Below are 23632 nucleotides of genomic sequence, written 5' to 3' on the forward strand. Positions count from 1 at the left end.
AGTGGTAGGAGACAGGTCTGGAGAGCCAGGCAGGGGTCAGACCAGGCAGGACTTTGTAAAGCCATGATAAGGCGTCTGGTCTCTGTCTTGGTGAGGGGAAGCCATGGGAAGCTGGAGCAGGAAAGAAGGTGATGTGCAGTTTGACAAACATTTTCTCCTGGAATGCCTTCCTTTTTTGCAAGGACCACATCTCTCCCGTTAGATGAAAAGGTCTGGAGTTCAGGGATGGTGTGCTTTCTCTTGTGAGCTCCTCTCCCAAGAGAGGGCTGGAGTAGGAGCTGCAGGCCCTGGGGAAACTGAGGGCTCATCTCCCACCAGGGTTCTCACCTCCTGGGACTCACCTTCTACCGTCAACTCCACTGTCACCTGGCGGGCACCACTACCATTGGTGGCTTCACAGGTATACTTTCCCTTGTCTTCCTCACAGACAGCATGAATCACAAGGCTGAAAGTCCCCCGGATACCACAATCCAGCAGGAAGCGGCCCCCACTGGTGAGGGGTTGCCCGTTTCTGTGCCACGTCACTTGGGGCTCTGGGTAACCCCGGACCTTCAAGGAAAAGAAGAAAGGGTGAGAGCTTATATTTAAGGAGTACTTCCTATGTGCGAGGTATTGTTCTGAGTGTTTCACGTGTGTTAACTCATTTAATCCTCCTAACATCCCTTGAAGCAGATACACATCATTTCCATTTTACAGATGAGGAAATTGAGGCACAGAGAGTTTTGGTAGATTTCCTGAAGTCTGGAAGGTAGAGAGTGGCAGAGTTAAGCATCCTGGTTCCAGCACCCACTACAGACGTGACTTTCGAGCCTGGTTGCATATTAGCATCACCAGGCGGAGCTTTAAAAAAACACTAGTGCCGAGGCCTTACCTTGGACCAATTAAATCAGGGATGGGGACTGAGTATGGGGATTCTAGACCAGTGCTTCCCACTCTAACACGCAAATGAATCACCTGTTAAAATGCAGATTCTGCTTCTGTAGGTCTGAGGTGGGGCCTGAGATTCTGCAGTTCAGACAACCTCTCAGATGATGCTGATGCTGCTGGTCCCTAGAATTCCCCTTGAGTAGCAAGGTTCTAGACCTGAGCTGCCTGGTATGGTATCCACTAGCCACACATGGCGACAGAGCACTTGAAATGTGGCTAGTCTTAATTGAGTTGCACTGTAAGTGTAAATCACACATTGGGTTTTGAAGACTTAATATAAAAAAAGAATATAAAATACCTCAGTAATTTAAAAATATTGATTACATGTGAAAAGATAGTATTTTTGACATGCTGGGTTAAATAAAATATATTGTTAAAGTTAATTTCACCTGTTTCTTTTTATGTTTTTAATGTGGCTACTAGAAAAGTTACAACAATCTACATGCCTGGCTTGATGTTTTTATCAGGCAGGGCAGCTCTAGACAGCTCTTTCTCTAATAATAGTTAGCAGCTAACATCTGTTGAGTGCTAAGTGTTAAGCACTTTTCTAAGTACCTGATACATCTGAGCTTCCTAGCAACTGGTTCAGAATGAAGATATTTCTCAAAATATGGGAAAATGCAGAGAGAGAAATTCCAAGCAAAGAAATCACCTTGAATTTCAGAGAAAGGAAGTTCCCCAAGGACCCTCAAACTCCTGAAACTCAACAGGCCCTTCAGAATGGACTCAGCTTTGGAGGAGCAGGGCTCAGACTGGCCCATCAATACACAGCCTGCGACCCAGAACAGGGGGATTTTAGCACTGGAAAATGCACAGAGGACATCACAGAAGCCTCCTGAGAAAGAAGCTGTTTGTGTTAGACAATGGTGGTAGCAACTGCTTTTATCGATGTATCTACTCTGAGACAAGAGAGGATGAAGCCACCAAAATTTGCTGGCTGACCCCAGATTGCATTTACAAAGAAAGCCTTCAATGACCTACAGCGATAACCCTCCTCACACCCCTCAGCAAGGTCAGAGGGGATGCTATAACAGCACATGGGAGAAAGGAGGAGGTGAAACAGCATGTGCATGCACACCTGCGCATCCAAACACAGTTAATTCCCTAAGCATCCTAAGCGAAGAGAGAACCCTGTAAATGCGGCAGTAGTCGTCCTTGGGCTGTGCTCTCTCCCTTCCCAGGTGTCCAGCCCCCAACTCATCCTTAGATCTGTTTCTCAGTAGCCAGGATGCAGATGTCTTCCTGGGGAAGGAAGCCTTGAATCACAGAGAAAATCCCCAAAGTGAACAATCCCCTCTTAGGTTATTCCACCATCACCCCCTCAATGCCGGCTTAGGAATCTCAAAAGGCCAGCCTCCCCAGCTCACTCCTTTGGAGTCAAGCTTCAGTGAAAAAGAAACAAAAGCAAATCAAAACCCCAAATCAATATTCTCCATCTTATTTGCAATTTCTGGAAACAGAAAAATCCCTTTCCTATCAAAATCTACACTCTACCCACGACAGAGATTGAGTCCCTGTGAGGGAATGCTTATATTCTGAAGTCACTTTCCCCACACGCACGACAACACTGTCTGAAGCCACTGCAGCCTCAACAAGCACATGAGTCCTCTCACAGGCTGCCCATGTTGGGGGGGACCACAGTCATTCGGACAGATAAGCTCTCACATCTATTATAACATGAAACAAAGTGCTGACAGTGGTTGTCTCTGGGTCTCTCCTCTTTTCCTTTTACTTAACTATTATTTTCTGATATTTCTGCAGACAACATGCCTGGCCTTTGTAAAACAAACAAAAAAATTTTAATAAAAACTGTATTCCTTTTATATTAGTGTGTCTGTATAATGCATGTATAGCACAAACATTCATTAATTTGTTGAGGTCCTCAGATCCTTAAATCTAGCAACAGAAATAAAAGCGCTATATGAATTAAAAATATGCATATTTGAGGGTGACCAATGTCATGTCCCCATATAAAAGCACGCCATTTGTGGCACTATCTCGGCAGAAAGGTTCATGCAAAGGAACATTGGACAACAATTACTCTGTCCAAGTGTTATTCATCTCTGTTACAGCATATTTTCAGGAAATAACTAAGGAAACAAACTCTTTCCTCCAGAAGGAAGCCCTTTGGGAGCGTGGTCATATAATGAATTTGCAGATCATCATTATCTTCTCCTCCATCCTGTTAGGCAGGGGGTGCCTGACCTCCAGAAGATGATCAGGCAGCCTTCTGTCAGCTTCAGAGAAGGGAGTGCAGAGCACTGGAACTGGGAGGAGATAATCATTAACTGCACCAAAGGCATCGTTAGCATTCCATTAGCAAGTTCTCTGGCCCCCTGCACAGTGCCAACTGCAGTGGCCCATCAGGCCCTGGGGCTCCAATGATTAACTAGGACATTGAGCATTGCAAACCTTGATCCCTCTTTCTCTTCCAATTTTCCTCTAATTCTCTACATATATACATCCACCCACTCCCTCCAAATTTACCTCTGAAACACCCTGTCAAAATAAACATCCAGGGGTTTTTAATATGCTGAAGCTGGCACCTCACAGAAAGTTGCAATTTGCAATGGAACTTTGACAGCACCTTGCATCTGAAGCAAAGGCAGGAATTTCTGTGACCTTACTCAGTTTCAAGGTCTGAATGATTTGCAGCTCCAATTCTTACCCTCTCAATATGGGAAAAACTTGTTCAACCACTGCCTAATATTACCTAAAAATTATTCGATTTCAAGTAAACCCGTTTTTACTGTCTTCCCCACTATCCTGAGCTCCTTGGGGAGAAGGAAGAGAAGCCTTGGTTCACATCCTTGGGATGCATGACAATAGCCCTGCCCTCCCTGGGTGCCTTAGGTGCCTTCAATCACAGGCCTCAGCCAAGAAGCCTCAGTTGGGACTTCTGCAGCCAGGTCCAAGACCATGGTAAATAGCCATTGATACTTTAGTTTTCAGAGGGCCTCCACACACAGAATCTTATCCGATTCTTGCAACACTAGGAGGGAGGTGTCTTGGGTTGGGTGCTCCAGAAGCAGAATCTGAGATAGGGATTCAGGGAATCCTACCTGCAAACCCCTAGCCAACACTCATGGCAGCTGGGAATGGGTGTGCTGGCCTGCTGAAGGGGTCTGGGTGGGGCACCAACAGCGTCCCTGACAGCACACAGAGCCAATCACATTACTAAGCCAGAGAGCTGAGGAGAGAGGCCTGGAGAAGTAGATGAATGGCCAGTGATCTCAGAGGGCAGATTAAGTGGCAGATCTGGGACCACAATTTTGGTCTCCAAGTTGAGTGGTTATCTCTTTGCCTCATTGTAAATTCAAGTTTTTGGTGAGACAAATACTGTAGAACCCAAAGCACTGGTAAGAGTCTCTCTCTAATAGACCCTATATCTCTTATAAGTTAAAGTGATATCTGCTTCCTGCTTTGGGAAAAAGTCAAAGGGTTCACAAAAGATATGGCCATGCCATAAGCAAGTCTTGGGCTGTTCCCTCAGAGCAACAGTACGACAGTGCTATAGACTGAATGTTTGTGTCCCTCCAAAATTCATGTGTTGACACCTAGCCCACAAAGTGATGGTATGAGGAGGTATTAGAATGGGGCCTTCAGAGGGTAGAGCCCTCATGAACGGGCTTAGTGCCCTTATAAAAGGGACCCCAGAGAGCTCCCTTGGTCCTTCTACCATACGAGGGCAGAGGGAGAAGACAGCCATCTGCGAACTAGGAAGTGGGACCTCACCAGACATTGAATCTGCTGATGCCCTGATTTTGGACTTCCCAGCCACTAGAACTGTGAGAAATAAATTTCTGTTGTTTATGCCACCGAGTCTATGGTATTTCTGTTGCAATATCTGAACAGTCTAAGATAGACAGTATTGGTGCCATGTGTATGCCCAAGACACCCCCAGGACAGTCAGTGTGGTACAGAGAGGACAGCATGGAAGCCAGGACCTGGGTGCTGGGCCTGGCTTGGTTTCCCAGCCCCTTGAGGTTGTAATTCCTTTTATTGAAGAGAAAACAGCTCTCGATAACTAGGGTCGCTTCCATCTCTGAAGTAGTATGGCTCTAAATAGTGACCCACTTAGCTTCTGGGGGAAGATTCCTTCCTCTCCTTCCAGTCTGCTCTGGGTCCAACCCGCAGTCTTAGTGCCTTCTAATCCTCCATGTGGGAAAACCAAGTGACCACAAGGAGAAACACTCATGAATGTGAATAGCCCTGACTTTTCACCATAATGAGTTTTTGGAAACGGCCCCAAAGAGGGTCATTCTAAGGAGAATCATATTTTTGCCACAGTAACCACATTTAGTTGGAAGTTGTGTTCTTGAACAAAAGCCTGGGATCAAATAAATCAGGGCATAACCAACAACCTGTCATAAAAATAAAGATAGTAACCATAACCCCCATAATAATTTAAAATAGTAAAGCTGTGCTCCAGCTCCCTAAAATGTCCTCAAAAACCTTTATGACCTCCAAAGGCCTTTAAAAGGAATGGGGGCTCCTTCCGCATGTGTTGGACGATGAGGAGAAGGCTGCGCTGCAGGCGGGCGTTACACCTACCTGTCTTACTCGAGACAGTTTTTCAGAACCTGGTGCCATCTTGAGATTTACTTAAGGACTAAAAGTGAGACATTCTTAAGGGCACTAAGTCTCTTGATCTTTCTCTCATGTGTGTGAAGGGCTTTCAGTCGATTCCAAGGTGCCCAGGACAGGCTACCAGAGGCTGAGCCCAGAGCAGCGGCAGGTTCTCTGTCACCACAATCCCTGCAAGACTCAGAGCAACACATTTGCCTTCTTAACTCAGGGAGAGGTAAAAAGGGGGCGATTTTGCTGTTTTTGATGATTCCTGCAAACGTTTTGCTCCTAGGCAGGCCTGTCCTTGTATGCACACCACAAGCCCACAGCTGCAGTGCAGAGCCGCGGTGGCCCACTGATCAGCCAGGCCTGGGCAGGAGTTGCATCGGAGGCTCTGCCGACATCAGGGATGGAGGGAGACCAAAAGGAGAGAAACCGGGATTGCTCCGAGGCCAGGGTGAAAGCAGACGGCCCAGCAGGACGCTGGGAGTCAGGAAGACACACAAAGGAGATGTGAGCAGTGAGCTGAGAAATCATAGGGCTGGGAACAACAGACTTGAGGGGTTGTCAATAAGTATTTATTTGAAGCTTGCTGAATAATTGAATCAATGCTGGGAGAGGCTGAGCTTGGAGGAGAGGACATTAAGGAAGGCTGTCAGATGGACATGTCGCCCAAGCTGGACCAAGCTGATTCTGCAACATGACCATCTACATGCTCATAACTGCCTGCCTGACTGTGGTGCATTACTCTAAACTTCTTGCCCTGTTTCATGGCAGCTTCTTCAATAGCAGATAAATTCTCCTATGATAAATGACTAGAACAAGGCCGGTGATTTTAAAACTGAAAAATAATAGGACATAAACCAACAGTGCTAAGAAATTAGTTGAAGAGGAATCCTCACCCCCATCTCCAAGTATAAGCTCACCCAGATAATAAACAGACACCATGCACAGAAAGGAGAATTAAAATCTTAACACCCCCAAACAAATTAGACCACCAAGAATGTCCACAAATCTTACATCATGGGTATATTTTGAGGGTGAAGAGTGAAGGGTGAGCCATGGGCAGGGCATGACCAAGCTCAGGGGCTTGTGTCTGTGTCAGCAACTGGCACACGGCCCCGCGGACAGGCAGGCACTTAATTAAGGCTTTGAATAATCCCGTTGCCAACAGTCAAAAGCCTTAGCTGAACCCACAGAATCCATCAGGAAGAGATCATACCAGCTAAAAACAGCAATTAGTGAGAGGCTTAGACTGATGGATGCTCCCTGCCAGAGTCCAAGTAGTGAAACAGTGAGGAAAAAAGTGGTTCCACGAAAAATAAAGTCAGGAGGTAAAGAACCATTCTCAAACTGGCCCAGCAAATGCCACATGGGGCTCCAGGGACAGATGCTGCAAGGCTCCCTCTGTGGTCAGCCACTCTCACTGTCTACGACAAGTTTTCTTTTCTCACGGCCCAAGTCATAGACATCCCTACACCCCAATATCTACAAGTCTGAGAACGTGTTGTTTCTTCAACTGAGAGCACAAGGGAGGTTATAGCTTGGCAGCCTCGGGTTACACCTCAGGCTTTTCTGAATCTTTTTTTTAAAAAAATCTATTTCGTTTTATCTAGATCAAGCTTATCAATGCATGCAACCTTTCATTTCATTTCCTGTTAATGATATAAGCACTTAAAACTCTTTGAAGCTGTCCAACAAAGAAAGAGAATTCTAGGTGTAATTGGCAATCTCGCCCATTGAGGCTTTCCTAGTTCCTACAAATGCACAGCTTTCATATAAAAACAAGTGTCCTTCTGTTTGAACTCCCAGGCCCTGAGGGATGGCTGCGGGATTGCAGCCTTACCAGGAACCTCTCTATGCAAAGCCCTGGCCTTCTGGCTTTACTCTCACTCATCATGGCTTCCAAGGACACACACCTGCACCTTCAGCTGGTGAGGCTGGCGTGGGAGCGCACTCTCTTGTTTCTGTACCAAGTTGAGATACGCTCTCAGATATATTAAAATAATAATAAGAGGCAGGTGGCATTGTGGAGGTTTAACAAATTAGTGCTGTGTCTTCCTTTTGTTTGATCTTCCCAGGATCTTCTGCCCACCTTTCCCAGTATAAGACACACAGCCCTCCTTTGAGGAACTGCTCCCTCCCCCTCTACCCACCACAGGTGAGTCTGATGGGGATGTGATCAGTCGGCTGCCTCTTGGCCGAAATGCTCGGGCTCCAGAAATGGGCATATTACCTAAGCCAGCCAATCAGAGCTCTTCCCTGCGATTTTAAATTAGAGTAAAGGGAGATCAAAGCCGTCTCTTTTCACAGAGACCCCCAAGCTGGGAAGATGTAAGCCTGAAGCTGTCTACAGCCATCCATTCTCTCCCATCCCCACCCTGCCCGCATTTTCTTGCTCCCTTCCTGCCAAGAGGAGGAAGTCATCTGTAGCATTAGATGTCCCATACACAGTCAAGAAGAGAAGAGATGGAGGCACTCCCGACAGAGCCACAGCCGACTCAGGATCCACTCAGTTATATACGGAGAATCTATCTCTTTTGTTTGACCCAGCTGGAGCTCGTTTCTGTCACCTTGGAAACAAGAGTCCTGAGTAATTCAGGAAGGTGTATGGCCTCTGGAATCTGACAGACTTGTGTGTGGATGCTGGCTGCACTAATCACCAGCTCCCAACCTTGGGCAAGTTACTTATCTGGCCCTCAGTTTACACAACTGTAAGATGGGGTGATACCAGTATCTACTTCCACGGAAAAGTTTATGATCAAATGAGATAGCATATGCACAACAGCACATTAATAAAATCTAATGGTTATATCCCCCCCTCTTCTTTTCTTCAAAGCCAGTAATTCTTTATAATGAGGTACCCTAGAATGCATTCAGCTCCCAGCTTTGTCAATGGCGTGAGACTGTTTGTGCCCTAAGAAACAGCAGTCCTTGTGAACTCCTGGGCTTGCCGGGCCTCTTCTTACATAACTCCCATTCTCACAGGCAAATTTGAGGCACCACACTCTTAATTAGATAAAAAACCTAATACTATAACTGAGAACATCTTCTGCCTTAGTGGAACTGGCTTATTATTTTTATTTAAAGAGTAAACCTCATTTGGAAAGTGACTACTGTTTTTATGCAACATCACAAAGCACATTTAAAGACAAACACCAGTCTGAAGTCTTGACTGCACCGTCATTCCACTCCTGTAAAATCATGTGCACCTTTGAGACAGAGACCATCCCCTTGATTTCTGCCTCACTGACTAATGCAGCCCTGGAATTTCAAGGGCATGGGCGAATGTCGGGAAAGAAATAAATCTGGGGTAATAAATCTGGAGTTCCTAGCCAGTCATGGTTGGACCTGGAGAGACAGACATACTTCGTTGGCAGAAGGGATGGAACAGAGGGCTGCTTCCCAAACAACACACAGACCATTTGGCAACGACTCCCGATCCCTCAAACACAAGAGCTCGGATGCCACGAGACTCTGAAACTGGCCACAGATCGTACCAGGAAGATCCTGTCCTATGAGGACTCTCTGAGAACATGAGGGAATTCTGGTTAAAGCAGAGGTGGGCAAAAGTGACCCAAGGGTCCCAACATCCCATCTCGACTTGGCCCCCTTGGCTTGATTTCTGGCCTCTCCAGGCTGCCCCTGTGACCAACACCTGCTGCACATGCATGTCACCACACAAAGCGTGCACTCTGCTTGGACTTCCCCAGGTGGCAGGCCGAGAGGGAGTGGTGAGCAGGTGGGGCTTTGGCAGCAGTGCCTTTCACGCTGCCTGCATCAATACGGCCAGGAGAGCATCTCTGCGACGCTGTCGGAAAATACCTGGCACAAGGGGCAGAGAGCAGTCATTGGCAGAATGTCCTCCCAGGCCCCCGCCGCCCAAAGGCATCCTGATCTGTGTAGAGAATCACACCAGAGATGGAGTCAAAAGTTGCTCCTTGTACGATGTCAGTGTCTGACCGCCCACCAGGTTGAAAAACACAATCCAACATGTTTTCTTAAAATGTTTTTATTCTCAGCAAGAGAATACAGTGTACATGGTTAAAATGTCAAGTGGTACCATAAGTCATACCAAAAAAGAGCGGGCTTCTGCTCTGCCCCTCCCACCCCCAATTTCCACTTCTTTGAGGTAATCATCTTGCAGTCTTTTAGCCATTTATTCTGATATTTTCTTCCATATTTCTAAACAACAGCATTATACATTTCTCCCTAATTTTAGCCATTATTTTTTAACTTCTCTGTATGGAATAAGAGCTTTTAGCTCTCAAATCTCCCCCCACATAAACACTTCTCCTCACCCCCAATAGGTACATCACAATTTTTTATGGAAAAGTAAAGCATTTGTCTCATTTTAACTTTGCTCACTGCCAAGCTCCATAGTATATTACAATTAAATTTCTGGAACTTTTCATTTTTCCTGGAGTTAATAACTGTCATGCTTTTGGTTTGCTTAGTTTTTTAGGCACCCCAACTTCTCAAGAGAACTATAAAATTCCTCTCAGTGATGGTCAAATTGATAATTAATTCATCAGTCGCTTTTATTTTTTTCTCTTTTGGAGATATCCTTCTAGAACATTCTGTTCTTCTCCTCCAATCTAAACTGGATGCTTTCTAGGCTTCATGCATAGTAATCCAGGACATTCCTTCACTATCCTCTTGGCAGTTTCTTGGTGTATGCCACCATTTTGGTTGAACACATCCTCCTTCAGTGATTTCTTCAGAACGAATGCACGGAAGATGTTAACATTTTTCAACCTGGCATTTCTGAAAGTGCCAATATTCTAACTTCACACTCAATTTGCAGTTCATCTAGGAATGGAATTGTAGATGGAAATCTATTTTCTTCAGAATTTTGAAGGTTTTGCTTCATGGCATTTGAAGGCAATGCTTCTGGCATCCAGTGTTGCTGTTGAGAGGTATAATACCACGCTGATCCTTCATCTATGACCTGGTTTGTCTGTGTGTGTGTGTGTGTGTTTTCCTTTCAAACTTTTAGAATCTTCTCTTTATCCCTGATAGTCTAAAGTTTCATGATGATTTGCTTTGGTTTGGGTCTTTGTTCACTCATTGTCTTAGATTCTTGGTAGTAGGTCTTTTCATTATTGGCAATACGTCTTTCAATTTTGAGGAATTTTTGTGTTTTGACAATGCTGTCTCCAGTGTTTTTTCCTATGTTCTCTTTATGGAACTCCAATGAGTTGGATATTAGCTCTGCTGGACTGACTCTCTACATTTCTTTTCTTTTCTCACTTATTTTCCACTTCCATCTTTTTGTTCTCTCCGGGAGATTTCCTCAGCTCCATCTTCCAACCAATCTATTGAAGTTATTATTTTGGCTGTCATTAACTTTCAAAAACTCTTTTTCAGTTTCTCAAAACTGTTTTGAGTAAACTCTTCTTGTTCAATGGAAGCATCTTATCTCTGAGGTGAGATGAAATTTCTTTGAAGTTTTCTGTAGCCTCTATTTCTACTTGGTTCCTTTTTTGTTTTTTTTTGTCTCTTTCATAACAAAGGCTTCCTTTGGACATCTGATGATCCTTCACTGATTTTTCATATATATGAGTGAATAAATAAAAAGGTGTGTGCCTTGTGTCCCGCAGTTGAGAGCTGATCAGGTTCAGTCTCTCCACAGAGAACCTTCATCTTTTAGGATGTCAGAAAGGAGCAGTGGCCTTGCACATGGAGTACAGGAGGAGATCTGGGCTCCTTATTAGACTTTTAATAATCCTCCAGTTTTCAGCTTCATTCCACAACCTAGGCTTTGAAAGTACTTGATGCCTCCAATTCCGGAAGATTTTAAGAAATTTTCTGGCACAAGTAGATTACTTTTCTTGTTGCCCACCCCCCCTAATGATAGACATAGCACAACAATGAAAGCTGAAAGGCAAGTCAGCCAATCATCTATTCACTTTTCATTGTGCATCAATTTGTTGACATCTCTCATCTGCTACTGTCTCTCTCCCATTCTATCTGTCCTCATAGGTTTACAAGTTTTCATTTCCTTGTTATAAAAACTCATTTTAAGGATGGTTATTATAAAAAAGAAGACAGAAAATAACAAGTGTTGGCAAGGATGTGGAGAAACTGGAATCCCTGTGCCCTGCTGCTGATAATGTAATATGGTGCAGCCACTGTGGAAAACATTATGGTATTTCCTCAAAAAATTAAAAATAGAACTACCACATGAGCCAGCAATTCCACTTCTGGGTATAAACGCCAAAGAATTGAAAGCTAGGACTTGAATAGATATTTGTACATCCATGCTCATAGCAGCATTATTCATAATAGCCAAAAGGGGAAGCAACCCAAGTGTCCATCGACAGATGAATGGATAAACAAAATGTGGTCTATATGTACAATGGAATATTATTCGGCCTTAAAAAAGGAAGGAGGGGCGGGCCCAGTGGCGCAGCAGTTAAGTTCACACAGTCCACTTCGGTTGCCCGGGGTTTACCAGTTCGGATCCTGGGTGCGGACCTACACACCACCTGTCAAGCCATGCTGTGGCAGGCGTCCCACATAAAATAGAGGAAGATGGGCATGGATGTTAGCCAGGGCCAGTCTTCCTCAGCAAAAAGAAGAGAATTGGTGGTAGATGTTAGCTCAGAGCTAATCTTCCTCAAAAAAAATAAGAAGGAAGGAAATTCTGACACATGCCACAACATGAATGAACCTTGAAGACATTATGCTGAATAAGATAAACCAGACACAAAGGACAAACACTGTATGATTCCACTTATATGAGGTACCTAGAGCAGTCAAATTCATAGAGACAGAAAATACAGTGGTGGTTGTCAGAAGCTGGGAAGAGAGGGAAATGGAGAATTATTGTTTAATGGGTACAAAGTTTCAGTTTTATGAGAAGAAAAAAGTTTGGGAAATGAGTGGAGGTGATAATCGCACAACAATGTGAATGTACTTAATGCCAGTGGACTGTATGCTTAAACATGGTTAAAATGGTCAACTTTATGCTACGTATATTCTACACAATAATAAAACCAATGAGCCATATATATGTGGATCTATTTCTGAACTCTGCTTTGTTTCAATTATTGGTATATTTATCCCTTTGCCAAATGCTACATTGCCTTTAGCACAATAGTTTTCAAAGTTAAGTATTAAAATCAAGAAACAGAAGTTTAAAAAAAATGTGAATCAGACCAAAGTCACATTTCTATTTAAAAATTTTCCAATGGCTTCTCATTGCACTAGGAATAAAATTCAATTACCGTGGCTCACAAAGCCCTAAGAGACCCAGCCCCTCCCTATTTATCTCCCCGCTCTGTTCTTGCCCACTGCACTCCTGCCACACAAGCCTCCTCTCTGGGCCAGGAAATAAAATGAAGACGGCACTTTCTCCACCCCGGGGTGGCTCCTGTCTGTGGATGACAGGGGTACACAATCAACCAGAGCACACACAGTTAGTACTGCAAAAGAGGCGTGGGCATAGGACTGTGGGAGCATGGGGGAGGGTGGGGACAGTGTCGCTGTGAGCTGCGCGGCGACCTTGGGCCACCTTCTCATATAGCACTCTGCCGCAAGGGAGCGGGGCCGGCCAGGGTGACTGAGAGGACTGAGTTTGTAAGGACCAGCCATTGAAGTCTGACCAGAAACGAGATGGTTCCCAGTAGCTTTGCCAAGCCCATCAGGGACCCCTCCTCTGGGATGGGCACAGGGGGAGGTGATTTGTGAACTGAGACGATTTCCAGGTCAGGGCAGTGCCAGTGCAGCCTGGGAGGAGCCCTGGGGCTGCCTCTACTTCTCCCAATCTCTCTCCACAGACAGTTCCAGTCTAACCAGACCAGCTTTCCTCTGCCACTTCTGCCTGCTGTGTTGCTCCCGCCAATTAAGTTCCATGCGGTGCTGTTCTGCACAAGCTGTTGTTCAGGAATTGTAGGGCAGGGCCCCAGGGGACACAGGAAAGAGAGAAGAAACAAATGCCAGCGACCCTCAAATAAGGTCCTCTCGTGAGCAAGCCTGTGCGTGCAGTGCTGCCCGGGGTGTTGGTTGGTGGCATGCTGGGGGCAGGGGAACATCAAAGGGGTTTGAGTCCTTAGTTCAAAACACATTTAAAGTAGATTTAGACTTCCCAGTCCAAGCCATTGAAACTTCTTTTCTGAAGAAGCATCTGGAAAAATGGAGGGAAAAGCTGCCCAGTTATTTAGTAAAAACAAAACTCAAAATTTCCTTTCTCCGCTCCCGCCAATGTCCCTTTCAACTATGTGATCCTCGGGGATCCATGGGGGCTGGGGCCCAGCTGAGCTGGCACTGAGCATCTTTCTCCCCAGAGCAGGCCTGCCCCACAAGCAGCACTCCAGTCACTGGGCAGAAGGCTAAGGGACCTCCCCCTCCTCAAAGCCTCGTGAGCAGGGCCAGTGGAGCCTGCTTTGGCTGGACCAACCCCTGGCTGGTAGAGGGGAATGCAAAACCAGCCCATCTCCCAGACTGCTCCAAGAGAAGCTCCAGGGTTTCCCGTGGTGGGAGTTTTGCAGCCCAGCGAGCCCTTCCCCCCTCCTCCTAGAATATCCCTAATCCAGGGAGGAGGGTAAACAGGCAGTCTGCAAAAAGCCTGGGCATCTGCTCTCCTTTTCTTGTCACACAGAACTGTGAGGAATTAAGCTTAAGTGTCACCATCAGACAAAAGCTCTCGTTACTTATCTGGTCGAGGACCTGTAGGCAGGGCCTGGCCTCAGCCTCAGTGTGGGCAACTGCTGAGACCACCAGCTCCGAGAAATCCAGGTGCAGCCTGAGCAGCTGTTAGAACCAGCGGGCGGATGTGCTGGCAGGCACCAGGGTCGCCCTGAGTAAGGCCTTTAGTGAATTAAGCGAGACCGCTAGAGTCATCTCTGGGCTGGAGCACTGGGGAAGGGGTAAGAACAGGTGGGTGTCAGTCCCAAGGGGAGGGTCAGGAAGTAGCCGGGAGAAGCAATTTATAGGGAAGAATGGTGCCTGTGGGGTGGCTTCTGGGGAGCAGCCTGTTGGGAGGGAGCGTAGGGGCTCCTGAGAAGATGGCCGGGTTCACACTTTGTGTTGTAAAAACAGGTCAGCTTCAGGTGGGTACTAGAAGGATCTATAAACTTGTGAGGCCCCCAGAGAGTCCCCTTTAGCCTAAAAGCTTTGTTCCTCCTCCCACCACCACTCACCATCTCAGGGAGCCCCTATACTCTGGGAATTCTGGCAACACTCCTGCCTCTCAGCAACAACTTCTCACAGCAGCCACTTTGCCGCCTCTGGGGCGGCCACAGCCTGAGCAGATCAGGGGTTCTTGCCCCAGAAGCCATGGGGAGCCAGGCCAGCCTGCAGCCCAGAAGGAACGGGCATGCCTGGGGCCCCAGAGCCCTTCACCTCAGTGGCAGGACGCAAGCGTGAGAGCAGTGTTGATTCGAAGGCCGCTTTCTGTGGAGAGCCTCCCAGCTGGGGCCAGGGCCAGGGTCCTACTTCCAAGGTTGGTGTTTTTCCCTTCCTTTGGCTGGACAGGGAGAAGTGGAAAAACCCAGGGCTGCTTTGGCCCTCAGCTTCTTTTGAACTGATTTTGCTGGCCCTGGCAGGGTCTGCCACCAGATTAGATGTGCAAGCCACGAAGGCAGGCCACAGCAGAGTCAGAATTCTCAGGTCTGACTGGCCAGCTGGGTCACCTGAGGGGAAGACCCCTGGAACAAAGGGACCCTGACCCACGTGGCTCCCCCGGGCATCCTCTAAGGCAAAGACCCCCAACACCACTCAGGGCTCAGGCCACTGCAGCTTCTGCCCCCTGGCCACAAGAGAGCCTAGTTCTCTAACACACCTGCAGAGTGGGTACTGGAGACAGAGAGCGCCATCTCTGAGTAGGTAGTATTTATTTCTAAAGCTGAAAAAATATCCTAAAGCCAGGGCTCAATGCCAATACGGCCAATTCTCAGTTATCTCCTTGCTGCGAGGAGATAATGTAGTTCTATTTCTATTTGTCTGTAGGATGTGTCATACATCAGATTTGCCCTCCTGATTTTGTCCTTAAAAAGGACATACCATACGCTGTTAGGTGAATAAGATAGACACCCTAGAAAGGTGCATGGCTCATGGGACCAAGCAAGAAGCAATTCAAGATGCTTCACGCCTTCCCTCTCTGCCCTCTCCTCCAGAACCACTCACCCCTCTGCCAGAGAGCCTTCCCAATTATCCAGCCCCCCGATCTCTCCCACCCCCCAACTTCCAGCACTTACGCTATTATCTAAAGTGACCACGTTTTTTAAAACCAGAAGACATTTATCTGATCACAGTGTAGACCATTTAAAATCAGGCCTGTCCCAGAAAATCTGGGGCAGCTAATCACCATGACATCACCTTTCATATTTCTTTCTGCCCTACAGCAAGCACAGTGACCATATTTTCCATAAAAATCAGGACACATTATCTGACAGGAGTTTCATGGTCAGCTTCCAGGTGCCAAAAGGAGTTGGTGTTATAAAAGTCTCAACATCAAAATACTGGAACTCCAAGGATATTTGGATGACTTTACTGGAAAAAATAAGAGTATTTTCAATCAGAGTGGCTCACAACAAACTGAGATGACAGCAGCCATATCAGTAGCACAGGTAATGCTTTTGTTTATTCCAGGCACATTTGGCACAGCTCCCTACAAGATGGTGAGTTACTCATGAGGGGGAACTAGACATTACCCCTATTTTGAAGTTCTTTCCATGCCCAGCACGGCAACTAAATCCACTGCTGAGTGGATGGTTGACTGATGTCTCTCCTCTCTAATCTTTATGTCCCAGCTCAACTGTCATTTCAGAGATGTCTTTCTTGATTTCCCAATCTAGGTCATGCTGGTATGCTCTCATGGCACCCAGTGCTCTTCCTTCAGCGGCCCTCATCAGTTTCTAATTCATCTGTCTGCACGGTTACTCTTGCCCGTCTCACAGCACTAGCCTGTAACCGCCTGTGGAAAGACCTCCAGTGGTTTGGCTCACCAGCAAACCACCAACTCCCAGCACAATGCTTGGCACCCAGGAGGTGATTAATAAGTATTTTTAAATTAATGACATGGTCTCTCTGCTAGGTCCCAGGACTCCATATTTCTCCTTTGCATCAATATTTTTATTAGCTACTTGAATGAAGACTGCAAAGCTGCTCATGAGAACTCAAGTTGCATCAATACTGGGGGGCATGACATGTTGGCTAAGAGAACCAACATTCTAAAAGAACAAAGGTCCAAATAAAAAGAAATTTAGGAGACAACAAGTCTTGTGAAAGTTCTAAATCACCAACTAGATAAAATCAGGGTGGTGGGAGCAGCTCATGTGTAAAATAGCTGTGGAGAGTCTCCTAAATATTATTCAATCTCAAGCTGTATTAACAGAGCGTGGTGTTCGAACAAAGAAAAGGCAGTCCCATTTCATCCCACCACCACTGACAGAATGCTTCCAGGTACAGATGCCACATGTTAACAGGACAGTGATGAAGAGGCTCATGATCTGTGACGTGATAACAATGCCCACTGCCCAGCTGGCACCTTGCAGGTGCTCAAAGGATGCTTATTTAAGGAAAATAAAGACTAGTTGATGGAAGTAGGTATATTTAGCCAGGAATAAAACACACTAAAAGGAGGACATATCTGTCTTCAAATATATGAAGAGCCCTTGTATAAGAGTTTATGTGGTACGTAGCTCCGGAACAGGGATGAATGGGTCCAAAATCTATGGAGGCAGATTTGGGCTCATACAAGGAAGGAAAACAGTGCCTGAACAAGGAAAGGGACCAAATGGAACACGGTAGATCTGCATCCCCAGAAGTGTTCAGGAGGAGACTGGAGAACCATCTGGCTGGGATGTTGTCAAGGGAAGCCTTCATACCCTCTAAGATGCCTTCCAACCCAAATCCTAGTATTCTAAGAATTTAACAGAACCAAATGCATAAAGGTGAGAGAACATGAAAGAAATATTCCATTTATACAATAAATAACCTTTGTGCTATAAATGCAGAGCTTGGACTGATCTGTTCCTTAAAGGGTTTAATGAACTCACGCACAAAACTATCTGGATCCAGCATGTTTTCAGGAGGTATTTTCTCAATATTTCCAGTTTCTTCCACTAAACTTTTCAGGTTTTCAATTTATTTTTTAGTCAATTTTGGCAGTTCCTAATTTCTCAGAAAAAATAGAATTTTTTTCTATATTCTTAGAGAAAATCTATTTCTTACAAGGTTTCCAAATGTATTATTAGAGTTGAATATGAAAATCTCATTTTTGTCAACTCCAGATCAGTGGTTAGAGTCTCATTTCCAAATTTTATGTTTTTCTTTGATTGGCCTGGTGGGGTCTGCCTATTTCCTATTTCCAAGACTAGTCCTTAAATTTATTAATGAACATCATTTTCCTACTTTGCAATGAACTCATTTCTGGTTTTATGTAAATATCTTGCTTCTTCTTTCCTTTGGTTTGTTCTAGTATGTGATTTTGTGAGTTAAATGCTTGATTCATTAATTGTGAGTATTTTTTGTTCAACAGTAAAAGCATCAAAGGCTATGCATATACCTCTGATATTGGCTTTAGCCAATTAGAAACTAACTAGTCAAAAAGTAAGATTGTTTTCAAATCTAGTAGTTATTGCCACTTAGAAAAGGTAAACACGTACTTCATCCAGGAATAAACTTTAGAAGTGCAAAAGTCCTATATAATGAAAGTTTCAAAACTTTCTAAATAAAATATGAGAAGTCTTAAATAAATAATGAAAAATATTTTGTCCTTGGATTAAAAGTAATCAGCGGGATTTTACTATTGAGGATAGAAATGTTAAAAAGCTACAACAATTAAAACTATTTTGGTTCTCTTACAAGAATATACATATTGATTAATAAAACAGCCCAGAAAGTCCTGAAACAAACTCTATACATAAGACTTTAGTATATGATAAAAGTGGCTTCAAATGAATGAGAAAAGAATGGATTATTAAGTAAGCAAGGATAATTTGAAAATAAATCCTATGTAGGATCCTTACCTCACACTATACATAGAAACATCCATTTTGATTAAAATGTTAACAGTAAGAAAACCTGGAAGAAATGCAAATATAATCTTAGAGATTCCAAGCTTGACACCAATGGCAGAAACCATAAAGATATGTGACCATCTAAATTAAAAACTGTGTACAAAAGTAAAATAATGACCAAAATTAAAAGGTAAACAAACTAGACATATTTGAATTATGTATAGAAAACAAAGGTGGAAGTTTTTAATATATAAAATGTTTATATGACTAAATAAAAAGAGCATATTAAAAAAATAAAGGTTATGACCAAGAAGTACGTGAGGTAGCCAAATGTACAAAAAACATTTAATTTAAAGGTAATCAAGCAAATGTAAAATAAATGCAATCTCTTTCATTAAAGTTTGTTAATCTAATAGGTAAAGTGATTATTAGTACTTATAAGAATATGGGAAATTAAATTCTTTTCTTTTTGGAAGATTAGCCCTGAGCTAACTACTGCCAATCCTCCTCTTTTTTTGCTAAGGAAGACCAGCCCTGAGCTAACATCCATGCCCATCTTCCTCTACGTTATACATGGGACACCTACCACAGCATGGCTTTTGTCAACAGGTGGCATGTCCGCACCGGGGATCCAAACTGGCGAACCCGGGGCCGCTGAGAAGCGGAACATGCGAACTTAACAGCTGCGCCACTGGGCCAGCCCGAGGGAAAATTTAATTCTTAAACATTGCAGATGTGAGGGTAACAACTTGAACTTAATTTTTCTTACCTATAAAGTTAGCACTGTAATGCTGATCTTCCACGGCTATCTTAACAATTTGGAAATAGCTATCAAAAGACATTAAAAGATTCAATAACTAACATCTACCTTAGGGATTATCAAGATGTCCGTGACGATGGATGTAAGTTTATTTAAAAGATCAAATATTAGAAATCTAAAAGTCCAAAACCTAGTCTCTTTAAAATAACTATAGTATAACAATAAGATAAAATACAACTATTTAAAATGATAATCTTGAGGCAAATTAGAAGGTGTTTATTAAATATTAAGTAAAAAGGCAGCTGACAAAACTATAGCTATTTAATATGTATAATATATTTAATAACCCTATACTTTCTGCTATAAAAGAAAAAAGTTAGAAGGAAATCTACAAAAATGTAAACAGCTGTTATCTCTGGGTGTTGGAATTGTTTTCTTTTCTATACTTTTCTGTATTTCCAATTTTTTTACAATGAACATATTTTACTTTCAGGAACGGCCAAAAAAAACAGTTTCAAAACTTAACTTACTGAAGTTCAAATTACACAAATTGTCAGAAGTATATCTTTATGAAAGTAAATTAAAAAAGAGAATGGCTGTGACTAAAAGTCCTCTCAGAAAGGAAGACTGAGGGACTGGCATGCCATACTGGTCTGTAAGAAAATTCGGCTGAAATCACCATGGCTGCTGACCAACTGGAGGAAGGCCAAAGAGGCTTCAGGGGTAGCTGAGCTGGCAGCATTCTCCTTGAAGACCCTTTTGGAGCAGAGAGTTTGAGCCTTCCGAATGGGAGCTTTCAACAGTGTCCTCATTCCCTAGCTGGTACCCAGCAGGACGGATGAGAGGACTTCAAAGGACAGTGGAGTCCATATCACTCGCCCAGTAGGCAGCCCGCACCCCTGCCCACAGAACCTCACATTGGTTAACTTATCCTGCAAGGACTCAAGTCCCTGGTTAACTCCAAGCCCTGAAAGAAATACCGACCGGCAGTCCTGGCCAAATCCTCTCTCAGGCTTAACTGGTTTCAAGCTCTGAGCTGGAGTCGGGAGCTGGGCAGAGGCACCGCCCATCCCCAGCTGAGGCTGCCAGGGCCTTGGCAGAGTCCTGGGGCTGAGCTCCATCCACAGAGCGAGACGGCTCTGTGGCATGGAAAGGCAAGGAGAGGCTGGGCGCCAAACTGCTCTCCAGATGTTTTCAATAAGGCTCCACTTCTGAGGCTGCTGGCAGACCTCTGGAAAGATCTGAACCAACCTCACATAATGTTTTCCATCAAACCCACAATTAAGTAATATTCTCTTAACTCATGAACTGCCCATGAAACCTTTTTCCTGTCACTTTTCAGTTCCTCTCCGAAGCGACCTACATGCAGGTCAGGCTGGAGTTACAACACTTTTGAAGGGTCAGTGGAGACCACAGCACAGGCCTCCTAAGGCAATTGCCACTCTTCCTCCTGCTACACAAGGAGGGAGGGCTTGGACATTTGGCCTTCCTATATACACACCACATTAAGTACCTCATTTCACTTAATCCTCCCCTTATTTACACACACAGGTAAATGTGTACATATCAAGGTCCCAGAATTCATGCTTTTCCCACTACAGCCTTTCAGAGGAGTCAAATAGGATCATGAGCAAGAAAGTTCCAGGTATTAAAGAGCTATTCCAAGACCACCTAGTCTTTCGGCAAAATTTCCCCAGTGCCCCCTCGCGACTGGGAGTATTCTTGAGAGCACAATTAAACACACCACATCCTTATTTTGTAATTGAATGAATTAATGACTCCTAGAATGGCGTAGGATGGCTCTCATCTCCTCCATGAGCTCTTTAAATGTTTCTTGCCTCTAGCTTTTGTTGCACATTTTATAGTATTTTATACTCTGACCAAAGAGCATAGGGTCTTGTTCACTAACTAATGTTTTTTTCACTCATTCACTCTACAGAGTCTCATAGAGCACCCCTCCCAGGTACTGTGCTAGACATTTGCAGGAGACACAAAGAACTGAAGGACTAGTCTCCACTCAGGGAGCGCCTACTCTTAGAGGGGAGATGGAGAAGACAGATTCAACACAGTAAGTCCTACAAATGTTAAGTGAAAGTGTGTGTGCACACACATTTTGTCACCTCAATCAGGCAGCATCAATGCTTAGTGAACAAGAACCAAGCCTTCTGTGTTTCATGTCTCATAGGACCTAGCCCAGTATCTGCTGCACACCTATGTTGGTGCCAGTACCTTAAGCATGGCCCCTTCCTTAGGAAGCTCCTTCTCTATTGGGGGAGACAGTATCCACTCCTAAGGGCTCCTTGTCTGGGACCCAATGAAGACAAATTGACATATATATTTTGAATAAGGATATGACTCAAGTGGAAAGATTAAAATTAATGATTATGTGGGCCAAGACTTGATGTGCAGAGAAGAAAAAAGAAGAACAAATTGTAGTTCAAGACTTGACCCTGTGTCATCAGAGGAATCTCTGAGCTTCAAACTACGAGATCTATCCCATTCCTGTCAGTCAGTGTCTGACACCAGGACAAGGAGGTTAAGCCCGAGGGCAGATGCAGACTGGATTTGGGCTCGGAGAGCATTTTGGTAGATACAGGGAAGAACCAGACTGTGAGCTGGGGCAGGAAGATGCTGATGGAAGGGTGCTCCAAAATGACAAAGCGAGTTTGCATCTCACTGATCTGGGAGCAGATGGGCCATGAGACTTGGCGCTATGTCTCATCCCTCACTAATGGTAGTGCAAGCCGAAGACCAGCCTTTTGGAAAGCACCTGAACTTAAAAATGCCCAAAGCATTTATCCAAGTAATCCCTCTACTACAAACTAATCAATCCCAAGGAAATAAGATTAAATATGCAATTGACAGCTTCATATATAAAGATGTCCGTGAGAATTTAATTTATAAAAGGAATTCTTGGAAATCACCTAAATAACTGCCAATAGAGGAATGATTCAGTAAATGGTAGCATATCAAATTTAATGGAACACTAACCATTAAAATTATGTTGACAGAGTGATTTGAAAAATGATATGCTGGGTGAAAAAAGCAGGATACAAAACAGCATGAACAATTTTAATTATGACTACAAGTTATTAAGCACTTACTATATTCCATACGTAGCAAAGATACTTCATTTAAACAATGCCATAATATGGGTGGTATATGCCATTCTATAGACAGCAGAGTGATTTAGAGAGTAACCAGACAAATTACCCAAAGTCACAACTCGGAAAGGATGGGACTGCATTCAAAGTTAAGTCTGACCCCAAGCCTGCCATCCTCCAGCAAGCCACCCTGAACCTATAAATACCACAGTCATCCCTACATTGACAATAAAAGAAACCCCTAGCTTAGCAAAGAAACACAAGACAAGAACTACTAATCAAAATTATAACATTGACCAGATAGCAAGGTAGGGCCATCGGTGGTGTTAACCTTCTTTCTACTTTTGCTTTGCTAAGTTTTCTTAAATAGCATACTCTATTTTTACTTTAAAATATTCTTAAAGTTTTTAGAGTGGAGTTATGGACAGATCAGTAATCCTGATCATATTACAGTGTAAACGCCTACCATTTTATTAGGCAACTACTATGTGCTGGCACACTTCTGCTACTGCACCAACCCTCCCTCCCAATAATGTCATGAAGTAGGAATTATTATCCCCAGCTCACCTAGGCAGCTCAGAGAACTAAGGAGAAGAAATTCAAACTCAGATCTTCTGGCTGCAAAGCCTGGGCTCTTTCTACTCTTCTCACTGCCCCACTGCACAGGGGTCTGCAGAGAGGTTCTTGGTTCCCTGCCCTGACGTTTTACAACCATTTGAGCCCTGGCAAGCATATCTGTACAAGCACAGGGCTGGCCTCTGCTCCCTGAAGAACTCAAGGAGAACAAGGCCCCCCAGAGGCATGTACCCACCTTCTGCAGAGTCCTGTCCTTACCCGCCTTCTCCCCTGAAACTGGAGGGGTCACACCTCTCCCCTGGCTGGGGGCACTGAGAGGTTTAGGGAGCATGATGAATGCAGCACAGACAGATCTCAGGGCAACAAAGAAGATGAGGTAAAGAAAAACTGGCAGGGACCTGAGCCAGTTAGGAAGAAGGAAGGGCAGACAACCGTGGTGATCTGAGTTCTGGGGAGGAGAGAATCACAGGGCAGCGAACGCTAACAGAGCCAGGGTCCTCCACTCTTCTGCCCAAATAGCATCTTTTACAGCCTTTAAAATCTAGATAGCTCCCCTTATTTACACCCAGGTAAACAGGCACACACCATCTGGAGAGCTCCCATTAGTTATGTCCTGTGATTGCATCTCCTGAGCAACTGAGTTTACTTTATAAGGACAAAATGGTTCTTGCACCTGATCATGATTTTTAGGAAGCTTATATCAAACCTGTAGCCCATCTCTAGCAGGT

The 23632-nt window shown here is 44.4% G+C and overlaps 1 protein-coding gene across 4 annotated transcripts in view; it reads right to left on the bottom strand.

The window, feature by feature from the left end:
• Positions 1-23632, bottom strand: part of MYLK (myosin light chain kinase) — a 260059-nt gene that overhangs the window by 135671 nt on the left and 100756 nt on the right. For all 4 annotated transcript variants that reach the window (XM_070508989.1, XM_070508988.1, XM_014829544.3 and 1 more), the window contains exon 3: positions 342-549. In XM_070508989.1, the coding sequence (XP_070365090.1) occupies positions 342-549 (208 nt within the window). The remainder of the gene's footprint in view (positions 1-341; positions 550-23632) is intronic.

The sequence above is a fragment of the Equus asinus genome, chromosome 5 (genome assembly GCF_041296235.1).
Source record: "Equus asinus isolate D_3611 breed Donkey chromosome 5, EquAss-T2T_v2, whole genome shotgun sequence".
Classification (NCBI taxonomy): domain Eukaryota; kingdom Metazoa; phylum Chordata; class Mammalia; order Perissodactyla; family Equidae; genus Equus; species Equus asinus.